Raw genomic sequence first — 12,661 nt, 5'->3', positions numbered from 1 at the left:
GGGAACTACGGCTTCCTCCTCCCTCCCATACTGTAGTGGCAAAACCTAAAAAGTACTGGAAGACCCCCCCCCCTGCATACAATGTGTGCCTCTGTAAAGTCCTCCCCCCTGCATACAATGTGTACCTCAGTAAAGTCCTCCCCCCTGCATACAATGTGGGCCTCTGTAAAGTCCTTCCCCTCCCACTGCATACAATGTGTGCATCTGTAAAGTCCTTCCCCCCCTGCATACAATGTGTGCCTCTGTAAAGTCCTTCCCCCCCCCATACAATGTGTGCCTCTGTAAAGTCCTTCCCCCCCTGCATACAATGTGTGCCTCTGTAAAGTCCTTCCCCTCCCACTGCATACAATGTGTGCCTCTGTAAAGTCCTTCCCCCCCTGCATACAATGTGTGCCTCTGTAAAGTCCTTCCCCCCCCCATACAATGTGTGCCTCTGTAAAGTCCTTCCCCCCCTGCATACAATGTGTGCCTCTGTAAAGTCCTTCCACCCTGCATACAATGTGTGCCTCTGTAAAGTCCTTCCCCCCCTGCATACAATGTGTGCCTCTGTAAAGTACTCCCCCCTGCATACAATGTGTACCTCAGTAAAGTCCTCCCCCCTGCATACAATGTGGGCCTCTGTAAAGTCCTCCCCCCTGCATACAATGTGCACCTCTGTAAAGTCCTCCCCCCTGCATACAATGTGTGCCTCTGTAAAGTCCTTCCCCCCCCCTGCATACAATGTGTGCCTCTGTAAAGTCCTCCCCCCTGCATACAATGTGTGCCTCTGTAAAGTCCTTCCCCCCCCACCCCCGCATACAATGTGTGCCTCTGTAAAGTCCTTCCCCCTGCACACATGTGTGTGCCTCTGTAAAGTCCCCCCCCCCCGCATACAATGTGTGCCTCTGTAAAGTCCTCCCCCCCTGCATACAATGTGCGCCTCTGTAAAGTCCTTCCCCCTGCATACAATGTGCGCCTCTGTAAAGTCCTCCCCCCTGCATACAATGTGTGCCTCTGTAAAGTCCTTCCCCCCCCACCCCCGCATACAATGTGTGCCTCTGTAAAGTCCTTCCCCCCGCATACAATGTGGGCCTCTGTAAAGTCCCCCCCCCCCCCCCCGCATACAATGTGGGCCTCTGTAAAGTCCTTCCCCCTGCATACAATGTGGGCCTCTGTAAAGTCCCGTCCCCCCCCGCATACAATGTGTGCCTCTGTAAAGTCCTTCCCCCTGCACACATGTGTGTGCCTCTGTAAAGTCCTTCCCCCCCATACAATGTGTGCCTCTGTAAAGTCCTCCCCCCCTGCATACAATGTGTGCCTCTGTAAAGTCCTTCCCCCTTGCATACAATGTGCGCCTCTGTAAAGTCCTTCCCCCTGCATACAATGTGTGCCTCTGTAAAGTCCTTCCCCCCGCATACAATGTGTGCCTCTGTAAAGTCCTTCCCCCCCCCCCCGCATACAATGTGTGCCTCTGTAAAGTCCTTCCCCCCGCATACAATGTGTGCCTCTGTTAAGTCCTTCCCCCCTGTATACAACGTGCGCCTCTGTAAAGTCCTTCCCCCTGCATACAATGTGTGCCTCTGTAAAGTCCTTCCCCCCTGCATACGTGTGCCTCTGTAAATGTGCCCGCGGGTCGGAAGTCGGTTGCTCAATTTTGCCAGCGTCTGTTTTCCGAACCTGTGGCTGTCAGCGGGCTCGAGAACCGACGCCGATAAAATTGAGCGTTGGCTGTCAAACCCACTGACAGCTGCCGCTCCTGTCAAAAAGGGGGCGCTAGGGACGCGCTAGTGTCCCTAGCGTCTCTTTTTACCGCGGGCCTTCATTTGCATGCGGGCCGATACAATATGGCTAGTGATTTTGTTTTTAAGAATGCCTTCTATCATTTTGCCCAATTTTAAGATCAAATTCATCTATCTGTAGTGTACCCGATTATCCCTGGAGCCCTTTTTCAAAAATGATGTCGCATTGGCCACCCTGTGGCTGTTTTAAATGATAGCCTGTGCAGGGTTTCTCAAACCTGGTCTAGGGATCCTGCAGCCGGTCACCTTTTCAGGATATCCACAATGAATATGCATGAGATAAAGTTCCATGTCATGGAGTCTCCATATATGCAAATTTATCTCAAGCATATTCATTGTGCGTATCCTGAAAACCTGAGGGGCGATGGGACTCCAGGGCAGGTTTGGGAAGCTCTGGCTTAACAGTATAGTAGCAGTTTTTCAATTTCATGTTTGAGTTCTTTTAGGACTCTGAAGTGGATGCCATCCAGGTCTGGTGATTTGCTGCTCTTTAGTTTGTTAATTTGATCTATTATATCTTCCATTATTACAGAGATTTGTTTTAGTTGCTCAGAATCATCACCGTTAAATAATGTTTCAGGTATAGGCTTGCTCCCAACCTCCTCCTCAGTCGTAGTGTACATGATAACTCCCTGATGAGTGTCAGATCATATGGAATAATTGCAGAAGATTAGTACCAGAGGATAAACGTAGAAAAGCAAGAGAGGCAAAGAAAAGTATTTTTGTTGTATTTAATAATGTTTTTCAGCGAGGGAGCTCTGACTATGACACCAAGCACTGCAGCTTCTCATTGTACTTCGTGGACCCTGCTTTGGCAGGGAATATCTTTTCCACTCCTAGTGACTTGTCAGCTGTGGGGGCTGGACAATACGACTCATGTGCTTGAAGAGACTAGAACTGGCTATGTCAGGGGTCTGCAAGAGAAGCTGCTGTTGGTCCCTCTCTAGAAGTCTCTTTGCTGTTGACCTGTTACAATTGGCCTTTAGTGCAGCCCTCCCGGGACATCTCCAGTAGTAATCTGTATGCAGGACTGGAGAATCGTGACTGCTGGGCAATGCAAGTGCAGGAATGACCAAGGGTCAAAGGAAGACAGAAGAAGCAGTTAACGGAGAGAAGCTTGATCCAACATGGGGTCTCTGGTACTGCTGAAAACCTCTGTCAGTTCAGTCATGGTGTTGCCCTGGTCTGTGCTTGGCACGTGGCATCAAATGGAACAATGGAGGCAGAAGTTGTGAAGAAAAGTGATTTTGCCCCCTTAGGTTCAGAAAAGGACAAGTGAACCCCAAACTCCAGTACAAAAGGAAGCTGTGTGCCTGCAGCCAAATCCCCCTCAATATTTAGGAGTCAGACACACAGAGAGCCTCTGCTGCATCGCTTGGTCCTTGGTTCACCCCACCAATGGCAAAGAGACAGTTCTTCACCACGATGCTAGAGCAGGTGCAGCGGGGCGTGGGCATGGGGCTCACGCTCTCCCACTTCTTCTTGCTTGGGTGGAAAGCTTCAGCTGAATCCAGGATGGTTGGCTGATTCCCTGAAAGACAGAAACACCCCACACGTGAGGAGATGAAAGCCGAGGCACCCAAAGAGGGTGCAATGCCCCAACCCGAAACCTAAGGGAAAGCACCACGGGTTGGGATAGAAGCTTAGGAATCCACCGGTTTTTGAGGTTGGAAAGAATGCATTTATGCAGAGTTTATAAGAAACCTTAGTCTGCCACAAAGTGAAACCAACGGGACCTAAGATACTAACGGCGCAGACGTCAATGCCTTCTTCTTTAACAGGCAGATGGAAACGCAACACGGATTAACATTGCACGGCTAAAGGAACTTCAAACATCCCAACATTTATTTCACTTCCTTGCTTGTGAATTAAGAACATTTTTACCACATTTTCAACAAATTAAAGAGGTGAGCTGGGGGGTTAGGAATGATGGCAGGAAGGGGCCCAATCAAGCCTCACCAAGTCCTCCAGCAATAACCACCCGACCCTTCAGGGAACCAGCAATGAAGTCTGCTCGCCTCTTCCTCAGGAAACAGGAACTGTCCATCTTCATCCAGCCACCTGCAGGCATGGCAGAGAGAAGCCCTCTCAGGATAGGAACACGTCAACCCTTGCCAGTTGGAAATGTGCTTGGTGATCTCCAAAGCCACATGACAAAAAGCCCCTCTCCCCACGAGCGAGGTCAAGGGGAAGAGAGCCTACACTCCCAGCAGAAGAAGATTAGGGAAGAGGAGTAAGGCTCTGGAAGAGGAAGAGCCAGCAGACCCGGTCACTTGGCTACACATTTGGTGACCTGGCTCCTGAAACCCAAGCCCAGCACCCAGGACACTGACAATGTCACAGTAAGAAAGACTAGGGCCACGCTCATCATTCTACAGATGTGAGCCAGGAGTGTCAGCACTGCCACATCTGCCTTCAGGACACAGTGGCAGCTGCTACCGGGCAGTGAGCGGGGCACAAAATGATGCAGTGCAGAATGTAATGTGGGTCAGGCATGGATAAGAAATTAGGAAGTTCCGAGCTGGGTCAGAGCAAGGTCCATTGAGCCCTGCATCCCATCACAGACAGATGCCATAAAGCTCTAATTCCTGTTAGTCACTCCCAGGGATAGTGATGGTGTTCCTAAGCTTACCTGGCTAACGTTTCCTCCAGGAACTTGTGCAAACCTTGTTTAAACCTTGCTATGCTTGTCGCCTTGACCGCGTCCTCTGGCAACAGATTCCAAGCTTGATAGGGCGCTGAGTGGGAAAGTACCTTCTACAATCTGATCTGAATCTGCTGATGTCGTCTCATGGTGCGTCCCCTTGTTTTAGTAATACTTACAGGCCGACGCAATATCAGGCGCTCAGGGCAACATGCGCTTAACATGCGGCTGGATGCGCGTTTTGGATGCGCAATACAGGGATTAGCAGCACTTCCAAAGCACGCAGCCAATCGAGCACACGGCTAATAGCGGTCATCGCATGCAAATTCCAAAACATTGCCGTGCGGCCGAGGCGCCCATTTTAACGCGGAAAGTTTAATGCCTGCCTGGGAGTAGGTGTTACAGCATATGCTGCGCTCAAGGGCTCATGAAAAAAACCAAAACATTCTGCTTTCTGTGATTCCTCATATTAGTATTGTCACGATACAAAAGAAGGAACCACAGAAAGCAGCATCTCCAAGTTCTGGCCTGATCGGGCACTTAATATGAATTTATTCACGCCTTCACCTACTGCCAATTGGTCCATTCACTGTCCCATGTCAGTGAAAGGACCAATCCCCTTTCAGAAGGCTATCCTGACACGTGTCAGTGAAAGGACCAATCCCCTTTCAGAAGGCCATCCTGACACGTGTCAGTGAAAGGACCAATCCCCTTTCAGAAGGCCATCCTGACACGTGTCAGTGAAAGGAGCCAATCCCCTTTCAGAAGGCCATCCTGACACGTGTCAGTGAAAGGACCAATCCCCTTTCAGAAGGCCATCCTGACACGTGTCAGTGAAAGGACCAATCCCCTTTCAGAAGGCCATCCTGACACGTGTCAGTGAAAGGACCAATCCCCTTAAGGACCAATCCCCTTTCAGAAGGCTATCCTGACACGTGTCAGTGAAAGGACCAATCCCCTTTCAGAAGGCCATCCTGACACGTGTCAGTGAAAGGACCAATCCCCTTAAGGACCAATCCCCTTTCAGAAGGCCATCCTGACACGTGTCAGTGAAAGGACCAATCCCCTTTCAGAAGGCCATCCTGACACGTGTCAGTGAAAGGACCAATCCCCTTAAGGACCAATCCCCTTTCAGAAGGCTATCCTGACACGTGTCAGTGAAAGGACCAATCCCCTTAAGGACCAATCCCCTTTCAGAAGGCTATCCTGACACGTGTCAGTGAAAGGACCAATCCCCTTTCAGAAGGCCATCCTGACACGTGTCAGTGAAAGGACCAATCCCCTTTCAGAAGGCTATACTGACACGTGTCAGTGAAAAGGACCAATCCCCTTTCAGAAGGCCATCCTGACACGTGTCAGTGAAAGGACCAATCCCCTTTCAGAAGGCCATCCTGACACGTGTCAGTGAAAGGACCAATCCCCTTTCAGAAGGCTATCCTGACACGTGTCAGTGAAAGGAGCAATCCCCTTTCAGAAGGCTATCCTGACACGTGTCAGTGAAAGGACCAATCCCCTTTCAGAAGGCCATCCTGACACGTGTCAGTGAAAGGACCAATCCCCTTTCAGAAGGCCATCCTGACACGTGTCAGTGAAAGGACCAATCCCCTTTCAGAAGGCCATCCTGACACGTGTCAGTGAAAGGACCAATCCCCTTTCAGAAGGCCATCCTGACACGTGTCAGTGAAAGGACCAATCCCCTTTCAGAAGGCTATCCTGACACGTGTCAGTGAAAGGACCAATCCCCTTTCAGAAGGCTATCCTGACACGTGTCAGTGAAAAGGACCAATCCCCTTTCAGAAGGCTATCCTGACACATGTCAGTGAAAGGACCAATCCCCTTTCAGAAGGCTATCCTGACACGTGTCAGTGAAAGGACCAATCCCCTTTCAGAAGGCCATCCTGACACGTGTCAGTGAAAGGACCAATCCCCTTTCAGAAGGCTATCCTGACACGTGTCAGTGAAAGGACCAATCCCCTTAAGGACCAATCCCCTTTCAGAAGGCTATCCTGACACGTGTCAGTGAAAAGGACCAATCCCCTTTCAGAAGGCTATCCTGACACATGTCAGTGAAAGGACCAATCCCCTTTCAGAAGGCTATCCTGACACGTGTCAGTGAAAGGACCAATCCCCTTTCAGAAGGCCATCCTGACACGTGTCAGTGAAAGGACCAATCCCCTTTCAGAAGGCTATCCTGACACGTGTCAGTGAAAGGACCAATCCCCTTTCAGAAGGCCATCCTGACACGTGTCAGTGAAAGGACCAATCCCCTTTCAGAAGGCTATCCTGACACGTGTCAGTGAAAGGACCAATCCCCTTTCAGAAGGCCATCCTGACACGTGTCAGTGAAAGGACCAATCCCCTTTCAGAAGGCTATCCTGACACGTGTCAGTGAAAGGACCAATCCCCTTTCAGAAGGCTATCCTGACACGTGTCAGTGAAAGGACCAATCCCCTTTCAGAAGGCTATCCTGACACGTGTCAGTGAAAGGACCAATCCCCTTTCAGAAGGCCATCCTGACACGTGTCAGTGAAAGGACCAATCCCCTTAAGGACCAATCCCCTTTCAGAAGGCTATCCTGACACGTGTCAGTGAAAGGACCAATCCCCTTTCAGAAGGCTATCCTGACACGTGTCAGTGAAAGGACCAATCCCCTTTCAGAAGGCTATCCTGACACGTGTCAGTGAAAGGACCAATCCCCTTTCAGAAGGCTATCCTGACACGTGTCAGTGAAAGGACCAATCCCCTTTCAGAAGGCCATCCTGACACGTGTCAGTGAAAGGACCAATCCCCTTTCAGAAGGCTATACTGACACGTGTCAGTGAAAGGACCAATCCCCTTTCAGAAGGCTATCCTGACACGTGTCAGTGAAAGGACCAATCCCCTTTCAGAAGGCTATACTGACACGTGTCAGTGAAAGGACCAATCCCCTTTCAGAAGGCTATCCTGACACGTGTCAGTGAAAGGACCAATCCCCTTAAGGACCAATCCCCTTTCAGAAGGCTATCCTGACACGTGTCAGTGAAAGGACCAATCCCCTTTCAGAAGGCTATCCTGACACGTGTCAGTGAAAAGGACCAATCCCCTTTCAGAAGGCTATCCTGACACGTGTCAGTGAAAGGACCAATCCCCTTTCAGAAGGCCATCCTGACACGTGTCAGTGAAAGGACCAATCCCCTTTCAGAAGGCTATCCTGACACGTGTCAGTGAAAGGACCAATCCCCTTTCAGAAGGCTATCCTGACACGTGTCAGTGAAAGGAGCAATCCCCTTTCAGAAGGCTATCCTGACACGTGTCAGTGAAAGGAGCAATCCCCTTTCAGAAGGCTATCCTGACACGTGTCAGTGAAAGGACCAATCCCCTTTCAGAAGGCCATCCTGACACGTGTCAGTGAAAGGACCAATCCCCTTTCAGAAGGCCATCCTGACACGTGTCAGTGAAAGGACCAATCCCCTTTCAGAAGGCCATCCTGACACGTGTCAGTGAAAGGACCAATCCCCTTTCAGAAGGCTATCCTGACACGTGTCAGTGAAAGGACCAATCCCCTTTCAGAAGGCTATACTGACACGTGTCAGTGAAAGGACCAATCCCCTTTCAGAAGGCTATCCTGACACGTGTCAGTGAAAGGACCAATCCACTTTCAGAAGGCTATACTGACACGTGTCAGTGAAAAGGACCAATCCCCTTTCAGAAGGCTATCCTGACACGTGTCAGTGAAAGGACCAATCCACTTTCAGAAGGCTATCCTGACACGCGTCAGTGAAAGGACCAATCCCCTTTCAGAAGGCTATACTGACACGCGTCAGTGAAAGGACCAATCCCCTTTCAGAAGGCTATCCTGACACGCGTCAGTGAAAGGACCAATCCCCTTTCAGAAGGCTATCCTGACAAGTGTCAGTGAAAGGAGCAATCGGGAACAGCCCTGCCGGAGTGGGGAGGGAGCTCTGGCCAGGCTGGTGTGTGCACACAGCCTCTTCTCCTGGGCACCCGATGCAGAGCGCTAGGGACGCACAAATTACCCATTGCGTGTCCCATTCAGCGAGCAGCTCGTTTTCCTATTGCATCGAGTGCCCAGGAGAGGTGCTTATGCGCACGCATTTTATGTGAGGATATTGCATCGGCATGATAAAGTGGTAAAATACCATCCTTTATTTACCCGTTCCACCCCACTCATGATTTTATAAATCTCAATCATATAAGAACATAAGTTTTGCCATACTGGGTTAGACCAAAGGTCCATCAAGCCCAGCAACCTATTACCAACAATGGCCAATCCAGGCGACACGTAACTGGCAGGATCCCCTCTGTCATGTCTTTATAAGCCGAAGAGACGTAGCCTGCATAGCCTCTCATCACAGGGGGCCGTTCTATCCCCTTTATCATTTTCTCTCCCTGCTCTGCACTTTTTCTAATTCTGCTATGCTTTTTTTAGATGCAATAGCATCATAGATCAACACGGAAGCAATATGATATTTTCTGTTTTATTCTCTGTTCTCTGTTGAACCCTGAGTTGAGGATCTCACTGTATTGACTCTGAGGTCCTTCTCAGGGATCATTTTGCATTTTTCCACATGGGCTTTACGTGCATATTCATCTGTTGGATAATGGAGCCGCTTGGTGTATAAGAGAGCCTAGCAGTATATTCCTGGCTAAGAGGGCTGAGCTGCCCGCTGGCCCTCACCAAACCCTCCCTGAGTGGGAAAAACATCACTCACCTTGCTCCAGGTCAAACAAGTCCATGGTCTTTGTGAACTTGGGTTGCCTGTATGTGCCCCCCTGCCGCAGCCCCCCTAAGCTGAACAGATTGTTGTCCGTGATCACAAAGCTGGAAAAAGCTCTCTTGTTGGGGATGTTTGGAAACTTCGTCCATGACCTTGTCTCAATGTCGAAGACTTCAAAGGCGTTTACTGCATACTTGGATTGTCGTCCTCCTAGCGGGGGTGGGTAAAAGGCACATTTCTCAGTCTCAACTCTGGAAGTAATTAGGAATCAGGTCTATTGGGGAGGGCGCAACACTCACACAAGCTTTCTTTTTTTTAGTGTCCCTTCACCCCCAGGGCCAATACATTCTGAGGTTAAGCACCACCTTGTGTATTAACCCCCATTTGTGGCGCAAGGACCACGCCGTCACCGTCTTTGCAAGCATCCTGCACCCTCCAGAATAGACCGAGTACCACAGAACATCCACAACCCTGCAGCTGCTGCTTCTTTTGGGGCAGGATTTTTTCTCTGCATTGAGGTCACCCCAGTTGAGCTTCTCCACCTTTTCGTGACAGTTTGAGCCATGGCCATAAACGGCCCTCCCAATATCTTTACAGCTCGGGGCACTTCCCAGCCCTGTCCTGGAGGCACATAGAGGCTGTTCTGTTTTCAAGATTTCCACCCTGAGTTTGCATACCCGCTGGGTCTCCAATGTTTGTAAACCTCATGCATATTGAGAAAGACATGCGAAAAACCCAGACCCCCTTAGATGAGCCTGCAGGAGAGGATTGGGAAGCACTGCTCGAACCTAATCCTCGGCACCCCCTTCCACAGCCCAGCTGACTTTTCAGGATATCCCTGAGAATGTGCGTTAAGCATGAGATTGGTTGGTTTTGATACAGCACCTTTCCAAAGGAGAAAACATCAAAGCAGTTTACAGCATCATCAGTCCTTAATAAAACAGTACCTGGGGCAGGCAACGACAGTCCTGATGTGCCACAAACAGGGTAGGTTCTCAGGATCTCCACAATGAATATGCATTAGATAGATTTACATGCACATACACCTCATACATTTTCATAGTGCAATTTGTGGAGATCCTGAAAGCCAAACAAGTTTGTGGCACTCCAGGACTGGAGCTGTCTACCATTGACAGTGATTTAAAGGAACATAATAAGAAGGTTAGATACATTTATACACATTGCCTTCAATGCATACAAATATATCTCGTGCATATTCATTAGGACTATCCTGAAAATCTGTGCACTAGTGATTTATGGACAGAACGCAGCATTGGTGGCTGCTGTGGAGCAGGTGCTCAGTGGTCATGACAGAGCTTGGAGGAGAGCTCCATATACTTACCTAGTACATAGATCTTGGTGCCACGCAGAAAGGAGGTGGCCGCATATCGTGGCGTGGGCATGGCAGGAAGGTGCACCCAGATGTCCTTCAGCGTATCGTACTGTTGCAGATAGGCCTGGGGTCGCAGGTCCACACCCATCCCTCCTGCGGCATAGACTCTGCAGTCTGCAGAGAGACCAAACAATCAGAAACCTCTTCCTAGGTCTGGAAAGGAACAGGTTGCATTCTGCACTCATGGCCGGTAGCCTGGATTCCCAGAATTGCCTTCTACAACAGGGGTAGGTAACTCTGGGCCTGGAATGCCACAAAATGGGCCTGAGTTTTAGGACATCCACAATGAATATGCATGAGATTGCATGCAAATACACCTCATACTTGTTCTTTTTGTGGATATGCTGTAAGCAGAACCGTTTGTGGCACTCCAGGCCCAAAGTTTGCCTACTCTTGCTTTATAATGAGGGCAATGGCAGGAAACCCAGGCTAAGTAGACCTGAGAGAGCCAGCATGTGGAACCTTTGTGCTTTTTCATACTGAAATCTGAGAGAAGACATTACAGCTTTCCGTGCCTGTGGCAGTGCCTCTTGTGTCTGATCTGACCACCTTTAAATCAATACAAGTGCACAGAGCTCCTGAGCCCTGAGTGTTTGCTTTTGAAATGTAGTGTGAAGGCATCCTCTGCTCTGACACTGCTTTCTGGGTCCTACTGAAATCTCCCCCCTGGTGTGCCCTGAATCCCACGCTCCAGAGCTCAAAGTCTTGAATTTCTGTTACGTGAGCTGCATATCTTCCATGCCCTGGTGTTAGATGCCCACTCTGTAAGGGCTACCATATAGTGCTATATAGCACTACATGATCACTCAAGGACAGTAGGCTGGAAGGGGTTACAATGCCACTCTCTCCCAAAAAGAGCCTTTCAAATGTTTGCCATTTTCATTAAGGTACGATGAGTGCACCCCCATGCAAACAGAGTGAGGAAGAGGAAGGTCAGACTCACCTTTCACTGTCACAGAAATGCCCATCGCAGCTTCCCTCAGCAAGCTCTTCCTCCTCCATCTCCCCTCATCTATGTTATACAGCTCCACTACCTTCAGAGGGCTCTGCTGCATCCCAACGCCTCCTATCACCATGAGACGCTTGCCCAGTGCAGCCACTGCCACGCCAGCCCTGGCCGTGGGCATGGGGGACAGCGAAGTCCATTGGTTCGCCTCAGGAGAGTAGACCTCGAAGGCGTTCACAGGAGCGCCGCCGTCATCGCAGCCCCCGATGGCAAAGATCTGTCCTCCCACCTCCACCAGGGAGCAATAGACCCTTCTGCTGGGCAGCGGTGCCAGGGTCTGCCAATGAAAGTCTCTGGCATTAGCCACATCCATGGTGAATCACCGGGAAGAACAGAACATCTGGCTGCACGCTGCGAGAAAGCAAGAGAAATGCAGTCAATTAAACAGCTGGAGAGGCAGGGAAGGGAAGAAGGCTTTTGTACTTCTCCTGCCCCCCACTCCCCTCTCCCTCTGAGCCCAGCTGCAACCTTCAGATTGGGAAGACACTAACCAGACGCAGAAATATCCCCCAGTTCTGGAAGTGCGGTCGTTCCAACAGCTGGAAGGAAGCAAAACGGAAGCCAGACCCTCCCCCTAAATGGGACACAGGAGGGCCTCAGTGAAAGCAGTCAGACCCTCCCCCTAAATGGGACACAGGAGGACCGCAGTGAAAGCAGTCAGACCCTCCCCCTAAATGGGACACAGGAGGACCTCAGTGAAAGCAGCCAGACCCTCCCCCTAAATGGGACACAGGAGGACCGCAGTGAAAGCAGCCAGACCCTCCCCTTAAATGGGACACAGGAGGACCGCAGTGAAAGCAGTCAGACCCTCCCCCTAAATGGGACACAGGAGGACCGCAGTGAAAGCAGTCAGACCCTCCCCGAGGGCCGCAGTGAAAGCAGTCAGACCCTCCCCCTAAATGGGACACAGGAGGACCGCAGTGAAAGCAGTCAGACCCTCCCCCTAAATGGGACACAGGAGGACCGCAGTGAAAGCAGTCAGACCCTCCCCTTAAATGGGACACAGGAGGACCGCAGTGAAAGCAGCCAGACCCTCCCCCTAAATGGGACACAGGAGGGCCGCAGTGAAAGCAGTCAGACCCTCCCCCTAAATGGGACACAGGAGGGCCTCAGTGAAAGCAG

At 50.4% G+C, this 12,661-nt stretch overlaps 1 protein-coding gene across 2 annotated transcripts; it reads right to left on the bottom strand.

The window, feature by feature from the left end:
• Positions 1–2,205: 2,205 nt before the first annotated feature.
• Positions 2,206–12,131, bottom strand: KLHDC8A (kelch domain containing 8A). Of its 2 annotated transcripts, XM_029586062.1 has the most exons (5): positions 11,477–12,130; positions 10,483–10,647; positions 9,135–9,350; positions 3,738–3,839; positions 2,207–3,309 (listed from the first exon to the last, which is right to left on the bottom strand). In XM_029586062.1, exons 1-5 carry the CDS (start codon positions 11,850–11,852, stop codon positions 3,116–3,118), a joined length of 1,053 nt encoding a protein of 350 aa, XP_029441922.1. In that variant the 5' UTR covers positions 11,853–12,130; the 3' UTR covers positions 2,207–3,115. The 2 variants fall into 2 exon arrangements, with proteins under 2 accessions (XP_029441923.1, XP_029441922.1); XM_029586063.1 differs by lacking the exon at positions 3,738–3,839 and having other exon boundaries at positions 2,206–3,309; positions 11,477–12,131.
• Between the last annotated feature and the right edge of the window lie 530 nt (positions 12,132–12,661).

Source organism: Rhinatrema bivittatum, unplaced genomic scaffold, assembly GCF_901001135.1.
Source record: "Rhinatrema bivittatum unplaced genomic scaffold, aRhiBiv1.1, whole genome shotgun sequence".
Lineage (NCBI taxonomy): Eukaryota > Metazoa > Chordata > Amphibia > Gymnophiona > Rhinatrematidae > Rhinatrema > Rhinatrema bivittatum.
The sequence above is the reverse complement of the archived record's forward strand: the minus strand, read 5'-3'. Positions and strand labels throughout refer to the sequence as shown.

Coding starts and splice junctions, on each gene's coding strand:
- KLHDC8A (XM_029586062.1), bottom strand. CDS start 11,852: ATGGATGTGGCTAATGCCAGAGACTTTCATTGGCAGACCCTGGCACCG. Junction 10,648..11,476: donor CATTTCTGTGACAGTGAAAG/GTGAGTCTGACC, acceptor GTCTCTCTGCAG/ACTGCAGAGTCTATGCCGCA. Junction 3,840..9,134: donor CTTGTTTGACCTGGAGCAAG/GTGAGTGATGTT, acceptor CCATGCCTGCAG/GTGGCTGGATGAAGATGGAC.